This window comes from Ipomoea nil, unplaced genomic scaffold (assembly GCF_001879475.1).
Source record: "Ipomoea nil cultivar Tokyo-kokei standard unplaced genomic scaffold, Asagao_1.1 scaffold1034, whole genome shotgun sequence".
Taxonomy (NCBI): domain Eukaryota; kingdom Viridiplantae; phylum Streptophyta; class Magnoliopsida; order Solanales; family Convolvulaceae; genus Ipomoea; species Ipomoea nil.
The window spans coordinates 2,391,228-2,408,290 of record NW_017617462.1 but is presented as its reverse complement, the minus strand read 5'-3'; the positions used below and the strand labels follow the sequence as shown (position 1 = coordinate 2,408,290).

General features: G+C 33.7%; 1 protein-coding gene and 1 long non-coding RNA gene across 7 annotated transcripts; one reads left to right on the top strand and one right to left on the bottom strand.

Moving 5' to 3' along the window:
• Positions 1-3,094: 3,094 nt before the first annotated feature.
• LOC109180699 lies at positions 3,095-10,572 on the bottom strand. Its single transcript, XR_002054101.1, has 3 exons — positions 10,496-10,572; positions 9,410-9,412; positions 3,095-3,106 (listed from the first exon to the last, which is right to left on the bottom strand). It is a non-coding gene; the product is annotated as an uncharacterized LOC109180699 (long non-coding RNA).
• Positions 9,749-15,637, top strand: LOC109180697. 6 transcript variants are annotated; one of them, XR_002054100.1, is made up of 15 exons: positions 9,749-10,011; positions 10,086-10,272; positions 10,392-10,443; positions 10,552-10,591; positions 11,155-11,265; positions 11,989-12,101; positions 12,181-12,246; positions 12,335-12,474; positions 12,741-12,843; positions 12,926-12,987; positions 13,877-13,981; positions 14,401-14,476; positions 14,834-14,950; positions 15,072-15,131; positions 15,249-15,637. XR_002054100.1 is itself a non-coding variant. In XM_019330402.1 (15 exons), the coding sequence occupies exons 1-15, from the start codon at positions 9,924-9,926 to the stop codon at positions 15,349-15,351; spliced, it is 1,419 nt and encodes a 472-aa protein (XP_019185947.1). In that variant the 5' UTR covers positions 9,750-9,923; the 3' UTR covers positions 15,352-15,637. The 6 variants fall into 6 exon arrangements, 5 of the variants coding, with proteins under 5 accessions (XP_019185950.1, XP_019185951.1, XP_019185947.1 ...); XM_019330402.1 differs by having other exon boundaries at positions 9,750-10,011; positions 14,838-14,950; XM_019330403.1 differs by having other exon boundaries at positions 9,751-10,011; positions 11,155-11,247; positions 14,838-14,950.
• Positions 15,638-17,063: the final 1,426 nt, after the last annotated feature.

Below are 17,063 nucleotides of genomic sequence, written 5' to 3'. Positions count from 1 at the left end.
TAATGAGGCTGATTTCTTTTTTGATTTTGAAGTTGATTTGGATGGAAGATTGTGTAGTTTTTTTTGGAGGGATGGTCAAATGAGAAGGGATTATGAGGTGTTTGGTGATTTGTTAGTGCCTGATACAACATATCGCACTAACAAATATGATATGATTTGTGGTCCTTTTGTAGGGATGAACCATCATTGCATGAATGTAATGTTTGGATGTGGGTTTTTGATGAATGAGAGGATAGAGTCATTTACGTGGTTGTTTAGAGCGTTTTTAAGAACCATGGATGGCAAGTGTCCACAGACTATCATGACGGATCAATGTTCAGCTATGGCTGCTGACATTTCTATGGTGTTTCCTACATCACGCCACCGTCTTTGCATATGGCATATTGGTGAGAATTCGAAGAAGCATATCAAGGCATTAAGGAATCATAAGGATTTTCTGGATATGTTCAATTGTGTGTTGAAATACACCGAGACTGAAGCTGAGTTTGAAGTTTATTGGACAAGGTATGTTATTATTTACTTTGTTCATTGGGTACAGTATCATATTTTGGTATGTTTAGTCATTTATTCTGTGTATTCAACAGGGGATAAAAATTATGAATTTACATTATATAATTCTGAATTTTCTGTTATGTCATTATGTATTTTCTGTTATATGATTATGAACTTTCTAATATGAGATTATGAATTCACAGTTATACAATTCTGAATTTTCTGTTATGTCATTATGTATTTTTTGTTATATGATTATGAACTTTGTAATATGAGATTATGAATTTTCAGAATATGCTTAGTAAACATGTGTTTTAACTTTTTCATGATGGTTACAAAATATAAGTGTCATAAGAATACATGGCTAGAGAGGCTTTATGACTGTAGGGAGAAGTGGTGTCCTGCGTTCAACAAGGATTATTTCTCCGGGGGTATTTTATCTTCTTAAAGGAGTGAAACTACAAATCATTCAATTTCTAGGAGGTTGTCCAAGACTGCTGGTTTATGTGATTTTTATTCATCCTTTGTGAGTGTTATTTCTGAATGGAGAAGTAAGGAAAATGGTGAGGATTTCCGGTGTTCTCAAGGAGTACCTGCCATGATGATGGATCATGTGAAACTCCTTTCACATGCTAGAGAGGTTTATACGATTGAGATATATTTTTTGTTCGAGGAACAATTTATGAAAGGTAGTTCTTGTTATCAAGAAATGGTGTTGAATGATGGATGTAAGTGCAAGTATCACGTATGGCGACCAGACATAGATATCATAAGGCATGAAGTAACTTTTAAGCCAATCAATTTGGATATATGCTGTAGTTGCAAGCTGTTTTCAGAATTGGGAATACTTTGCTGTCATTGCTTATGTATACTTCATGTGCACTGTGTTTCTAGTATTCCTGATAAATACATTCTAAAAAGATGGACTAAAAAGATTGTTGAGGGTAGAAATGTGGACATTGCATCCGTGTTTTATAATGGTGGTGTCCCTTCTTCAATTTGGGCTGTTGAGATTAGTAGGAAATTTCAAAGGCTTATTGTTTGTAGCCAAGATAACAGTGTTGCTAGACAATTCTGTGATGAAGCTGTTGAGAATGCAAGGAAAAACATTGAAGCTGAGATTGGGGATGTGAATATTGAGGAGGGTGCTGTGTCTTCGTCAAGTGGTATTGTCCAAGACCCTTCAAGCCGGAGGAGTAAAGGTGTGAGAAATAAAAGGAGTAGTAGTGTTATTGAGAAGAAGTACAATGCAGCAAGGGGGGAGAAAGAGTGCTGCAAACAAGCTTGCTTCAATTACAAAGGGCTCTGTCCAATCATTGGTCTTGGAAAATATTTCAGAGATTGCTCGTGATGGATATCTCGTACATCCAAGCTTTGGGGGTTCACAATTTGTTCATTTTAATAAGAATGTAGACCACAATGTAGATATAGATTGAGATTGTGTTAATAGAACTTCATATGTTTAGCAGTGATGTGATGAATACTATGCAAAATATTTAGATTTGAACTATATAGTTGCAATATGTTTGATGTGTACATCTGCAGTTTTGCATTATATGTGTCAGATTATGAATTTTCATTTATGTGATTATGCATTTTCCTTTATGTCATTATGAATTTTCCTTTATGTCATTATGAACTTACAGTATGTACTTATGAATCTTATTATATTTAGATTGAGAATTATATGTGTCAGATTATGAATTTTCCTTTATCAGTTTATGAATTTTCCTTTATGTGATTATGAATTTTCCTATATGTGATTATGAATTTACAGTATGTACTTATGAATTTTATGCTATTTAGATTTTATGAGAATTATGTGTCATATTATGAATTTTCATTTATTTGATTATGAATATTCCTTTATGTGATTATGAATTTTTCTTGTTGTCATTATGAATGTTCCTTTAATGTTTTGTAATAATGAATTTACAGTTATAATTGACAAATATACATTCATAATCTCATAATAGAAAGTTCATAATTGCTTAATAGAAAATTCATAATATGGTAGTTGAAAATTCATAAATCAATATGATCCATATGTAATCTGAATTAAGAGTAATAGATTGTATATTCACAGGTGCAAAATATCTGTGCACAATACAAAATGAGAGATTCTTAATCTAGGGTACCAACAGTCAAGATTTCAAAATGAAGTATTGACAAAATTAATGCTTCATGTTCACAACATTTTCAAACAACAAAAACGGTATAGTTTCATTTATTCTTTGAGAGATCCTTTGCTGCCTTCATAACCCGTGATCTTTCAGTGTTCCTACACCATGTGATAATGTTTGACGCATATTTAGCTCTAAGTTCCCAAATGAAGTCAGCCTTCAAAAAAAAAAAACATTAAAACAATCAGTTTAATGGGATGTTAAAAAACAAAAAAAGTAAATCTAAGTTGAAATTAATATATGTTATACTCTTACATTTACATGGGTGTTTCTCTTGAACCCATTATTCCAATCTTGAATATCCCCCTTGTACGATTCCATGTGTCGCATGACATATATGCCACAGTCGATGACATTGTCAAGCTCCTTCCAGTGAAGGGCCAAGTATGATACATGAAGCTTTTGTATCTTACGTAGTAGGGGTGATTTTTCTGCAGTCAAGTACTCTTTCAAAGCAGTCATCTGGACAAAAATGAAACTAGTGTGATAATGATTCATAGAAAATGTATAACAAATGATTGGAAGTTCAAGTTTAATGTTAAGTTACCAGTAGACTGGGTAATCTTGATATTTGTCAGCTTCGGTAACACCAGTAGGCAGGGTCTTGTTGTCAATGATTTCAACACTTTTTGTGATGGTGTTGATGCAGACAATAAAGTAGTGTCCGTGTCGAAGCACGGGGAAAAATATCTAACGTCAAAAGAAGAAGAAGTTAGAATAGAGAAGAAATATGTCATTAATGAATAAAAGTTGAACGTGGGTAATTATAAATTACCAGATCAGCATCATTGATGTCAATATTTCCAAATTTGGAAATTTCATACTGTAACCGCTCATTGAAATTCTCCTTCCACTTTTGAAGCGGAAGATCCTTCATCCACTGTTCAGTCGGGTCAAGTTGAAGCTAAGGGGAAAAAATACGTATTAACGATAAGTTGTGCAATATGTAATGACAGTCATACATAATTCATAATATCATAATATAAAATTCATAATATCACAAAGAAAATACATAACTGCAGAACAGAAAGTTCATAATATCAAAATTGTAATTTCATAACTCACAATAGAAAATTCATAATCTCATATGAGAAATTCATAATCTCATATGAGAAATTTATAATCTCACACAGAAAATACATAATCTCACATCAGAAAGTTCATAATATCAAAACCATATTTCATAAACTCACAATAGAAAATTCATAATCTCATATGAGAAAATTCATAATCTCACACAGAAAATACATATTTGCATGACATAAAATACATAATTGTTTAACAGAAAATTCATAAGAGAACAGAGTAAAAAATTTTGGTCTGAACTTACATGTACCAACGTGCTAAAATAGATGCATTTTGGCGTCCCCAATGCGCGTTTTGTGTTGAAGAGTGTAAGCCTCAACGCCCATACATCAATGAAGGTGCTAAAAATTTCACCGCTGCTTAGGGTGTGGAAATCTCCCCGTGTCATAGAGAAATCATCAAAGCTAAATAGAGTTTCACTACATCAACAAAAAAGTTAGATAAATAAGTAAATAAATTAATACTTGTTTATAAATGTGAAATATTCATGAAAATAAAAAGTTTATTAAATAGTCAGATTTAAACATACTCTATTGGATGATTTGTAGAAGCATCCATGAAGGCATATTTTGATACGGCCCTCTCTGTGACACTAGCATTATGGACAAACGGTGCATTCTTTGTCCAGAAAGGTGACCTCAAATTTAGCGGGATGTTTTTGTATTTTCGGATTGGTCTCTTTCAGACGGTGACATCCTCAACATCAAATTCGCTGTCCAGAAATGCTCTATAAACACATGAAGCTAGTTAACATTATCATAATTGCATAATCTCATATCAGAAAATTCATATTTGGATAACTGTAAATTCATAATGGCATAACTGAAAATACATAATTGCATATCAGAAAATTCATAATATCAAAACTTTAATTTCATACTCACAATAGAAAATTCATAATCCCATATGTGAAAATTCATAATCCCATATGTGAAAATTCGTAACCTTTCAGAAAAAAATTCATAATATAATATCAGAAAGTTCATAATGACATAATATAAAATTCACAATTTCATAACCTCATTAGTTTACCTATCAATATCATCAAGGTTAGCAGCAAGTGTAGCAGCAGGTGTAGCAGCATCAGCAGCACCAGGGACATCTTTGGGGAATGGCACCTTAATCAATGGAGTTATTTCTTGGGTTTCAGAAGTTGGAGCAGCAGGGGTTTCAGAAGTTGTAGCAACAGGGTAGCAGCATGTGTAGCAGCAGGAGTAGCAGCAGGAGTAGCAGCGAGTGTAGCAGCATCAGCAGCACCAGGAGCATCTTTCACAATGTTTTGAACAAGGGCATCCAATTGATCTTCATCCAACGCGCCCTGCTCTTGTTGTTCTTCAACCAATGGCACCGGGGTATAAGAAATTCCTAAGTCAAACGATGGAGGGTGAAACTCCATTTTCCTGGTGGTCTTTTGGAAGGCTTCAACCAAAGCATCAACGGCCTTTGTGAAAGACTCCTGGGCGAAGAAGATGTCATCAAGTTGAGAGGAGGTTGGGGTTGGTGGTCTGTCTATCGTACTTGCCACGCCAATCATGGTAGAAATTCCAGAAAATGCGGCCTTCATAACATCCACAGAGGCATTTTGTTTGCCAACTTCAGCCATTGCCTCCCCAAACTCCAAGACATCAGCAGCAAGGCACTGTAGCGCTTGTGTGACCCTGTCAACACTGGATGGCGGCACAGAGACTGTTGGGACCGTATGATGAGCATCAGGAGCAGCAGGTTGGTTTGAAGTAGAAGCAATAGCATGAGTGGTACAGTCAGCAGTAGGCTTTGCAACACGCGGGATAACTTTCCCTTTACCATATCCACCCGACCTTTTTCAGCAGAAACTCTTTGTCTTGCAAGCTTTTTTGTCCATGCAGTTATGCTTGGATATGTTCTCTAAACCCTCATCCCTTTGAATTGGACCCGATCAAAGTAGAATAGCTACAATGTTCAAGAAAAAGGTAAAATAAAAAGGTTATAATCATAATTCTATAACTATAAATTCATAATATCCTAACACAAAATTCATAATTACATTACAGAAAATTCATAATACCATAATAGAAAATTCATAATCCATATGAACACTATATTCATAATATGAACACTATATTCAACTACCATATTATGAATTTTCTGTTATGCAATTATGAACTTTCTATTATGAGATTATGAATGTATAGTTGTCAATTATAAATGTAAATTCATTATTACATAACATTAAAAGAACATTCATAATGACAACAAGGAAAATTCATAATCACATAAAGGAACATTCATAATCAAATAAAGGAAAATTCATAATCTGACACATATAATTCTCATAAAATCTAAATAGCATAAAATTCGTAAGTACATACTGTAAATTCATAATCACATAGAGGAAAATTCATAATCACATAAAGGAAAATTCATAAACTGATAAAGGAAAATTCATAATCTGACACATATAATTCTCTTAAAATCTAAATAGCATAAAATTCATAAGTACATACTTTAAATTCATAATCACATAGAGGAAAATTCATAATCACATAAAGGAAAATTCATAAACTGATAAAGGAAAATTCATAATCTGACACATAATTCACAATCTAAATATCATAAGATTCATAAGTGGAACTAGAATTTACCAATATGAATGTCATTGGTCGAGTAAAAAAACTACTACTTTTCTTCTTGTACTTCTCAATGGATTTGATCAGAGAGTTGTAGGTGTAGCTACACCAGTTGTATTCCTTTATCTCATCAACATTAATCAAGGAGTTGAGGATTCTGTTGTTGCAGTAGCGTGTCTGAAATCCCCGCATCATGCATGAAACAGTTAAGACCATGAAGTCCCTCTTAAATTCATCACCATAATCTCCCCTATTAACTATCACATCCCCCATCTTGGTTGTGATTGGGGAACCAAGTTTAATATTCCACCTTTGCCTCCAGCTTTGCAAGAAAGCCCTGTACTCTGGTGTTCCCTGTTCATCATATTTTGGGGCCTCAACAACAACGCTTTCTCCTCTTGGAATGCCAAGAGTGTACTCAATGTCCTCTTCTTCAACAGTGAGCTTGTCATTCTCCAGTTTGAAATGTATTTGGTAAAGCTCAAAGTTGTTCAGCAAATACTGTACTAATTGTGACTCATTTGCACACAGTTGAAGGTCCAACAGGGCTCCAAAACCGATATCACGGACAGATTGTTTTTGTTCTGGCGTTAGTTGTTGTACACGCCTGAACATGGTCTTCGGCCCCATCCGTGTGCTGAAGTAGGGAGTAGAACTCCCTTCTACATGTTCACCTTCATCTGCTTCAGTATTTGGGACAATGGCTGTTTTGCCCCTCTGTCTATCATTTATTTGTTTTGATCTTTTTTCTCTAATTACTTCATATTGGAGCAGGTCCTCAAGCTGCTGCTGGGATGGTTCAGCAGCTTGCGAGTCAAGTACGGCCCTTGTTGTTCGTTGTCTTTTGGTTTTTGTCTTAGTTTTGACTACCTTGTTTTGTTCATCTGCAGCTTGAGAGGGTTGTGATGGCTGTGCAGCTTGAGAGCTTAAGATTGCCTTTGTTTGAGAGCGTGTTCTCTTGCGTTGAGCAGTGTCCATTGCTTTTATTAAAAATGTTAGAAAGCAAGTAATTCATATACAACATATAATATAGCACAAAACTGACATGAGTTTGATGGAAATATATTCTTTATTTTAGTAGAGGGGGGAAGGGAGTGCCGAATAAATGCAGCCATGCTCTGCCGAAAAGAATATATTGTCCATCAATAACAGTCACACATAATTCATAATATCATAACATAAAATTCATAATATCACAAAGAAAATTCATAACTGCAGAACAAAAAATTCATAACTCACAATAGAAAATTCATAATCTCATATGAGAAAATTCATAATCTCACACAGAAAATACATAATCTCATATCACAAAGTTCATAACATCAAAACCGTAATTTCATATAGTCACAATAGAAAATTCATAATCTCATATGAGAAAATTCATAATCTCACACAGAGAATACATATTTGCATGACATAAAATACATAAGTGTTTAACAGAAAATTCATAAGAGAATAGAGTATCAATAACAGTTGTGACATTATGGACATTCAAAGCTTGCATAGATAGTAAATAAACAGCAGTAAAAACAATCTACGAATCAATTCATAATGGTTAATCTACACATACATAATGTTACAGATATACATTCATAAGTTCATAACATTACATTCAAAACCCCATTTTAAAATTTCAAAATCTGTACACAGAATACAAAAACCCTAAAATATAAACACATCAGGTACAAAATACCTGTAAGACAAGTGAAGCAACGTTGAGAATGAGCGATGGAGAGGCTGTCTCCTTTGATAACTACGGGAGGACGCGAAGTTTTGTTCGAGAAATGCGAGAACGGGGAAATGGAACACGAGAGTAGAGGGAATGGCTGTGGAACAGAGAGTTCGAGAATGATCGCAGGAAATGGCGCTTGGGAAGACGAAGTGAGAGCAGAGAGTTCGAGAGTAGAGAGCAGAGGGATGGAGGTTGCGTGGAGAGGAAGTGAAACCGGTGTAGTGGGAAAGTGAAACGCTATATGGCGCGTTTAATTTTAAAAAAAAAAATGTGAGTGGTGGGAGTTAACGGTGCCACTTACGGGCACCGTTACTACCACTCATGTAAAACGGTGTCGTATGGAACCGTGTTCACCATCCATGGTGAACACGGTTCCATGCATAACAATTGGGCCGGGTTTGGGTAGTTTTAGTACTTGGCTGGTTTGGGCCTAAAATCAAACAAATTCATATATTAAAATTATATGTAATGTAATTTTTTCATTTGTTATATTGTAAGACATTTTTGTTTAACATATCTATCATCAAAGGTCATAATAATAGATTGGTTTTAGTTTTTATGATTCTTTTTTTACGAAAGAAATATCTAATTATGTAATTACTTACTAAACTTTTTTTTTTTTATTGTATATGATTTTTTTTTTGAGTTGCAGAAAATGTTGAAAATTCAACGGTTGAAAAAAATTGCAATGGTATTGGGAAAGAAAATCAAACTAATTCATACACGAGATGTACACCAATGTTAGATTCTAATACAAATGATACACCAAAGAGTGTCGTTATTAACGGTAAATGGATACATTTTAATTAGTTTGATATATGTTAATATTTATTTTCATTTAATTATTTAAAAACTTTTCTAATATTTATTTTTGTTATTTGTAGTCAAACACGACTCTTTTAGTATACATCTAACTTATCTAAGTACCCCTAACATGGAATATTCAACAAGCAAAAACAAATGTAACAAGTTTGTATTAGGAACAAGAAGCCCTTTTTTACCTACGGGAACAAGCGCAATATCTACTGGTTAGTTCAATTAATTAGTTTACATCGTACTTAATATTTAATACCATGATTTTGGCATTTCTAATAACCTATTCAAAGAATATTTTTGAATTTTCATAAAATTCTATGTAAAAAGTAACGTACAACTGACAAAAATCACAAGAGAACCTCTACAAGATATATCAAATGGTAAAATATTTTCATTTCTGTTTTTTTAGTCACTTAGCTACTTAGTGTTTAATAATAGATGATAGATTATTAATTATTTTTATTTTAGTAAACGCACACCGTCAGCCTGAAAACAATCTAAAAATACGACTACAAATGTCGTATATAAAGAAGTCTTTAATAATGTCTAATAAAATTCACTTTTTTGGATTTTTTTAATATAATACTATATATTATACTAATTATATTTATGACCGTGTATCGTACGGGTGCAAATAATAATAATAATAATAATAATAATAATAATAATAATAATAATAATAATTACCATCACCATAACCATCATCATCTAATCTCTTCTTTTTAATAATAATAATAATAATAACCTGCTATGCTTAAAGTTGAAATCATTGAAGTTAAATCTTGGTCTCTTCTCTTAAATAGCTAAATTCGTGTAGATATTGAGCACCTAGTGGCCGATGCACACCAAATAAAAATCTAAGTTTGAAATTAACCAAATTCAAGTAGTAAATGGTGCATATGGTTTTACAAATACGGAGTAGTATTTTTCCAAAATAATTGTTGAGGGCCACTTTTCTTAAAACAGAGCACAACCAATTCGTTCATCGATCAAAAAAGTTGGGGAAAGATGGGAACAAGGAGCAACTTGTACAAGAATCCTTCCTTTGTCTACAACAAATCCTTCAATCTTAACTCCGTTCTTCAGAATCTCAATGGTGATCTGCACAATTTATTTCTCAATTTAATTTTTTTCCGCCAATTTTTAAAGCTCAATTTCTTAAACTTTCAGCTTACAATGTCGTCACCGGCAATGTTTCCACGGCTCCTTCCACCGTCAAGCCGGATTCCGACAATAATGATATCGGACACCATAAACGCCGAAGGATGGAGAGACGACAACCTCTACGGAACAATGAAATTGAGGTGAAAGTGAATGATAAGCCTATGTCTCACCAGGACTACATTGAAGAAAGAAGGTGAATTTGAATTACTACCACGCTTTTTGGGGAAGATTTTGGTCTCTCTCTCTCTTTTTTTTTTTTTTTTTTTTTTAAAGTTTGGAATAGTAATGTTAATCGGTGAGTGATTGAAACAGGAAGGAAGTTGCTTCAAGTCGTCCTTATGAAGAATTGAGTGCGGATGTATTGGTATGGAGTAATTGCTTAACTGTGTGCTGTAAACCTGTAACAAGTTTTAAACTTTTTATTTGATTCCGCACTTCTTGAATAAGCTTATGGGGGTGAGTTTTGCTGCAGGAAACATCGACTTCAGTTATGCAGTTGGTAGAGTATGAAAGTGAGTTTGTTATTTTAGTGTAATTATAATTATTGTAAAAAATGCAATGTGTTTGTCAAAGGCCTTGTAGTTTAGCAGCCAGTGATAATTTGTAGGAGGTCATTTGTTCAATCCCCACTCACCTCAAATGTAAGCCCCAAAAAACAAAACAATTGCAATGTGTTTGATGCAAGTTTTGGCATTTTGTGTAAAGAAGGTTGCATATGAGAAGATTCAGTTGTGCAAATTGGTAGAGTGAAAAAAGGGGGTTGCTAATTCAGGTTTAGTCTAATTATAATCATTTTCATGATTCCAATGCATTTTATGCGAGTTTTGGTAGCTAATGTGAAAATATTGTATAGGGTAAGATACTTATATGAAATTGGTGAACTCCTATAATGTATGAACGTGTATGTTTCACTTGTGTTATCTGGTCTATCTTATAAACCTGGTTCTGTAGCTGCACATTCTCTGTTTTTCTTTTCTTCTTATATTATCAACTTCCCTTGAGTGAGGAAAGACTACGATAGTTTTTTATATTTTTATTTTTTGGCTCACCTGAAACGCAATTCTTAAAATTTCAGGTTCAACTTCAAGTAGTTCATCAGAATGTGAAAACAAGCACTGTCGTACCAACTCTAGCATGCTAGCTGAAAATCAGAGTTCCCAGCCACTTGGTTTCTTTCTTAATTCTTGTATTCTTGTCTTGTTTATTTACTCAATTGTTAGATAGTTGCATTTAATCCTTTACATCTTGCCTATCCAAACTTACAGATGATTAACCATGAATGAACTACTTTTCTGTGATACTTGTTGGCATTTAATTTGTGAACAGATTAAGGATATACATAAGTCCACCAACCTTTATCCTTGACTCATCAAACAAATTGAAAGCCAGGATCTGGACATTATAAACCAACTGCTTCGATGAATTAATTCCACTAGATGAATTTTGTTAGGCCATTTTTTAAGAATTGTAATGTAAAGTGTGTAAAGTATGTATTTATGTTATCTCTCAACCAAACCTGACTCTTCTAGCAAGAATCAATACCCTGCTCTGCACAAACAAGGAAAAACAACAGAGAGTAAAGCCCGTTAAACATTCTACGCTCTACATATATTCTGGATTAGAAATCATGCTTTACCTAACTGCATGTTATGCCATTTGGGAAATTAATGGAGCTGTAAATTTTCTTTAATTTCGTTTGTTTTCCACATGGCAAAGTAATAACTATTATAAACAATGTAGCTTGATGCCTAGACTTGGGTTATGTTCTGGTTAATCCAAATGTCACATTGTCACCTAACATGTGAATATCTGTTATTCACTATAAAGTTTACAGATTATATTCTTTGATTTTCTCAAGCTTATCACTGACTGTTTCTTTGTTTTGCAATTTATTTCATTGGTACTTCAGGTAGTACAAATGAAGATGATAGAGTTAAGACCTGGAGTGAGCAGCGGTCCCCTCTTCCTGGAGAGCCTGTTTGTGTGGTGTGTGGGAAGTATGGGGAGTACATTTGCAATGAGGTGGGTTATCTGGGACATGTAACAATTTTTCCATTATAGTCTCTGTGTAACCTAACAACCATATATCTTTTGCTTGCAGACTGAAGATGACATATGCAGCATTGATTGCAAATCTGAGCTTCTTGAAAACCTTAAGCCGCAACAGGTATTTTTGCACTTCCATCCGGTCATTTCCTAAGCTCTTCAGCTCCTTTCTGTTTCTTTAACTCAACAATTTTTCGAGGATGCTTCAGGGGCCCTTAAATGCTCAATCCCCAGTAGAGCCCTTTGGCAATAAATGCTACTCAGAAGTTCCTGAATCTGGAGGGGACATCTGGGATTATGAGAATCATCGGTGGTCCAAGAAGAGATCTGGTCTTTGTGCTTATGAATGGTAGGTATTCATCATAATCTATTTGGTAATGACTGATGACATGTCTCCTCAACCCCAAGGTCTTTAGCACAGTGGCCTAACCCTATGCATGTCAAAAAGAAAATGAGAAATGAGTGGAGCAGTCAATGCAAGTTTATGCTACTAAACTCCAGTTAGACCAATTGTTGCTTGGTGCTTGAGAACCATGTTTTAGGAGAGAAAAGTTAATGCAAAACTTTTTTGTTATGTGTTTGTTTTTTTACATAATTATGCTTTTACTTCTGTAGTTGGAAATGTCAAAGGCCTGGGCATCTTCCTGATGATTGTTTGGTTATGGCATCTGCAAATCAATCTCATCCATCTGGTCAATCAGGTGAAACGAGAAACCAGGTATTAGTTTCTTTGTGTGCAGTGAAACTTAAGATATGCCAGTGGCAAAATGAAGCTTATTATACCCATCCCTTTCGTACAGGTTGCAGTGTTTCCAAGTAAATCCTGTTCTATATCCAGAGATCTTCTCGAATTATATAAAAGGTGTAGTGTGCATTGTTTACTTCACTTTTTTTTTTTTTTTTTTTTTTTTTCATTGCATAAATGCATACTTTATTTCAAGTGTATATTCTCTGTAAGTGGATGATCACCCTCATCTTCTTTCCTCTCTTCCCACAAAAGTTAAATGAAGGCATGATCCTCTGTACAAGGCTTCTGCATCATGCAAGTCTATATAGAAGGAAGATCAAAGATGTACCCAACATTAATTTTCTTCTTAAGAGAAATTTTCAATTTTTAGGGCCCCTATCAATTACCTAACAATCAATGAAAGAGCTGGCAACATGTAAATAACTAAATATGGTATAAGTTAAAGAGAGTAATGTGGAACAACACAGTAGCATTTGATGCAAGGTGGTTTTACTCCATTTTTTATTTTCACCAATTTGAACAGTTCTGATGAATTTTATTGTAGCTTCAAAGTGTTATGGTATCATTTGTGTGGCAGTGGGTTCATGTTTATGCCCTTTTGTTTTGTTTTGTTTTGTTTTTTTTTTTTTTTGGGTTCTCTTTTTTTTTTTTTTTTTTTCTTCTTAATTTTTTTGGTACTTTTTTTCTTCCAAAGTTATTCTTGTACTTGGACCTTCCAGATAACCTATCAATTTTCTTCAGTATGTATATCCTGATCATTGACACTATTAAACAAGAACACTGATGTAACTCTAATCTATAATTTTTTTTCCATACTGTAAGAACAATTAACTGACCCATTATTAGCAGTTAGTTATTCTTCATTGAATTTCAACTCTTTTATACAATGTGGTACACTGGCAATTTTAGTTTTAGATGCTACAATTAATCCATTGATATTGTGTTTAAATATAAAAATTGAAGTTATTCATTTAAAACTACCCTTTCTTTTTTCTATTTGCAGATGCCGTGAAATTAGAAAAAAATCACTTTCAGCACAATGCGATTCTTGCCGTAGGTCTACATCTTTGGCCACATGTCTTAGATGTAGTAATACCTTTTGTGACAGGTATATTTGGTGCTTTTCACCAATTCAGCGATGTAGTTATCATTGATGAATAATCATGTTTTGTGTATGTCTGCTAGTATTGATTATTTCAAATCAGTTTCTGTATACTACTATACTGTACTGAAGATGGATGAGGCTTGTTAAGGGAAACTTGGGTTGCTAGTACACTGCTTCTACATACTCCCCCCATCCTCCATTTTCCTGTACAACAAATGTTGTAGCTCAATGCTATGCAATGTAGGTCATTAGGTGCAAAAATCTTTTAGACAATGTAGTTTTCCATTAAAAAGGATCTTAGTGAAGGAAACTCGATTTGTAATCTCTTGTAGTTTTTTACTGATTTCAGAAAACAGTTGTGTTGAAAGTGTGTGTAGTAAAGTAAATCTGATCTAACCTAACTGAACTTATTGTAATTTTAGTGCAGGTCATTTGAGCAAGCATATCAGCACGCACCCCTCTCATCAACAGTACTATTCCTATAAGCTCAATCGTTTGGTAAGGTTTCACTTGGCTATTTGGTGTTCGTTTGAGAAAACTTTGTTTAAATAGCAGCTCAGTCAGAACCCCTCTCCCAGGATTATATTATCGGGAGGCAGGGTACCTGCTGTGATCCATTATAAATCTATAATATAGAGGTGGTTGAGAGAGTAAATAGTGAAATATATCATACTCAACTGTACAAGCTTGACAAGAGCTAAATAAACTCCACATCACAAATTAATTTAATATAGCTCTAATGAGATCATTCTCTGTGGTTAAATATAATATATTGTAATTTGATTAAATGTAGCTTCATATATTGTCTTATGGAAATGTGTCCTTTTGTGTTAATAGTACCATTTTACACTGGAGACAGGTGAAATGCTGTAAGTCAACATGCAAAGTGACTGATATCCAGGATCTTTTGGCTTGCCACCATTGTTTGAATAAAGCATTTGACAAGTACTATGATATGTACACTGCGACCTGGTATGTAAATTTCCCCCTTTTTTTTCCCATTTGCAAAGTTGAAAGTATTACCAAGTTTGGTCCTATTCGCAAAAGGTTGCCCATCATTGTTGCTATGTGTAAAATGGATTCACAATTGCAGGAAGGGTGCAGGATTTTCAATTATATGGGGTTCTATTTGCTGTGAAGACCATTTTGAATGGTACGTATGCATCAGTTACTTAGAGTTAAAATATTGGACACCAATGACCTAATCGTTGTTACTTAGAGTTAAAATATTGGACACCAATGACCTAATCGATGACTCCCAATGCTCCAGGCACAGGATAAATTGCTTAAATGCTGGCGTCGAAGATAGTGCATACATCATTAAGAAACACTCCCCAAATGACAACTGTGCCTTGAGTGACTTCATCTTTTGAAGATGTAATGACAAGCAGCTGCCGGGCTCTTGGGTTGGGGATTCAACCTTTTGGGGAAAAAGGAAAGAATGAATGGACTTCTAGTTTGAGGGCTACATTCCGAGGAAGCCACCGGATCCGACATGCATTGTATGCACCGAGATTTGAATTTTGAAGTCTAATTGGTGATGGAATATCCTTTTGTATGCGACTGGAGAGTATGATATCCTCTTTGTTTGCTGATGATATTATTGCAAGGAAATATTTTTATTTGCACACTAAAGTTTATACACAAGTGTTTTTACAACTATTTTTTTTGAAGGGAAGTGTTTTTACAACTATTGATATTCATTATGGTACTAGTGAATTTATAGAGTTAACTAAAGGCAACAGCAACACCGCAACACTATTAGTGAATTTTAATGGTTTTTTTGGTGACATGGAGGAAAAAGGGCATGATGTGGAGGAGAGAGATGAAAATATCCTTAAATATATTTGTAGTATTTAAAGTTTTTTGTGGGTATTTTTTTTTTTTTTTGTTGGTTAAATCTTTCTCTGTTTTTGCGTGAAAAACACTCTGCGCACCCCTCTGGGCGCGTTAATGCCCCTTTTTTATTTTTATTTTTTGCCTGACAAGATCATGTTTTTTTTTTTTTTTCCTTTTTTTCTTTACTTCATCTCTCTCCGAGTTGATACCTCAAAAATCACAAAAAAACCATTCCTATTGTAGATGCTTTAAGATTTAGGTGGATTTAGACTGACTGAGCTATAATATCAAAATATGTGTGAAAAAATGTTATTACTATGGATTAAACCCAACTTTCTCCACGTTTATTTTTGTAGTCTTGAATTTGCCAAAAGAAAATGGTGAAATAATTCTTGATCATAAAAACATACTTCTTGTAATGCGTTATAACTAATTAACGGTTGAATTATAGAGCTCTTTGATCAAATAATTAGCTAGGCAATTTCAAGTTGCATATCCAATCAAATATTTATTATAAGAATGTACATAGTATTACTCACAAGAGTAAAGTTTGGAAAGCAATTTTTTAGATGATGGGTGGCATACCTATAGCATTACTCATTGTACTAATATGATGGAATTAAGTAAAAAACAAATAAAATATTGGCATTTTCTATAATTGAGATGTAAGAAAGAACAAAATAAAGATTCATTTACTCTTAGACATGACAAGTAAAGAACAGAAATTTGAATTATATTTGATGGAGAAAATAGAATTCTCCAAATAAAATAAAGTGTTAGAGGAAGAAGAAAAAATAAGTATACAAAGATATTTAACGTGGAAATCAAAAAATTTAAACCTTGTCCACAATACTAAATAGAAGTCAGGATTCGAACCCTTAACTTTACTTAAAATTTGCACAAGTGTTTTACCATCTAATCTACCTTATTTCTTGTCAATATTTATCTATTTTTATAATATATGGGGGGAGGGGGACAGCTCCGGCCTGTGGTCATGACCCGTGATTTTTACCGTTTTAGTTTCCATGTTAAATTGTTGTGTTATTGTTTATTGGTTCACTGCAATCACCTTATTATCATTCTTCTTCTTTATGGAGAATTCTATTTTCTCCATCAATATTACTTTATTATATATACACTATTACTTTATTACTTCGTATATTGAACAAATTATAGGCTATTTGTTCGATTGGTTAGTTATTTTCATGTATCATATCCAATCAAATATTTATTATAAGAATATTCC

Excerpts from the sequence above, each read along its gene's own strand:
- LOC109180697 (XM_019330402.1), top strand. The coding sequence starts at position 9,924 with ATGGGAACAAGGAGCAACTTGTACAAGAATCCTTCCTTTGTCTACAAC. Across the intron at positions 10,592-11,154 it reads GCAGTTGGTAGAGTATGAAA|GTTCAACTTCAAGTAGTTCA; the intron begins GTGAGTTTGTTA and ends TTAAAATTTCAG. Across the intron at positions 12,247-12,334 it reads AAAACCTTAAGCCGCAACAG|GGGCCCTTAAATGCTCAATC; the intron begins GTATTTTTGCAC and ends AGGATGCTTCAG.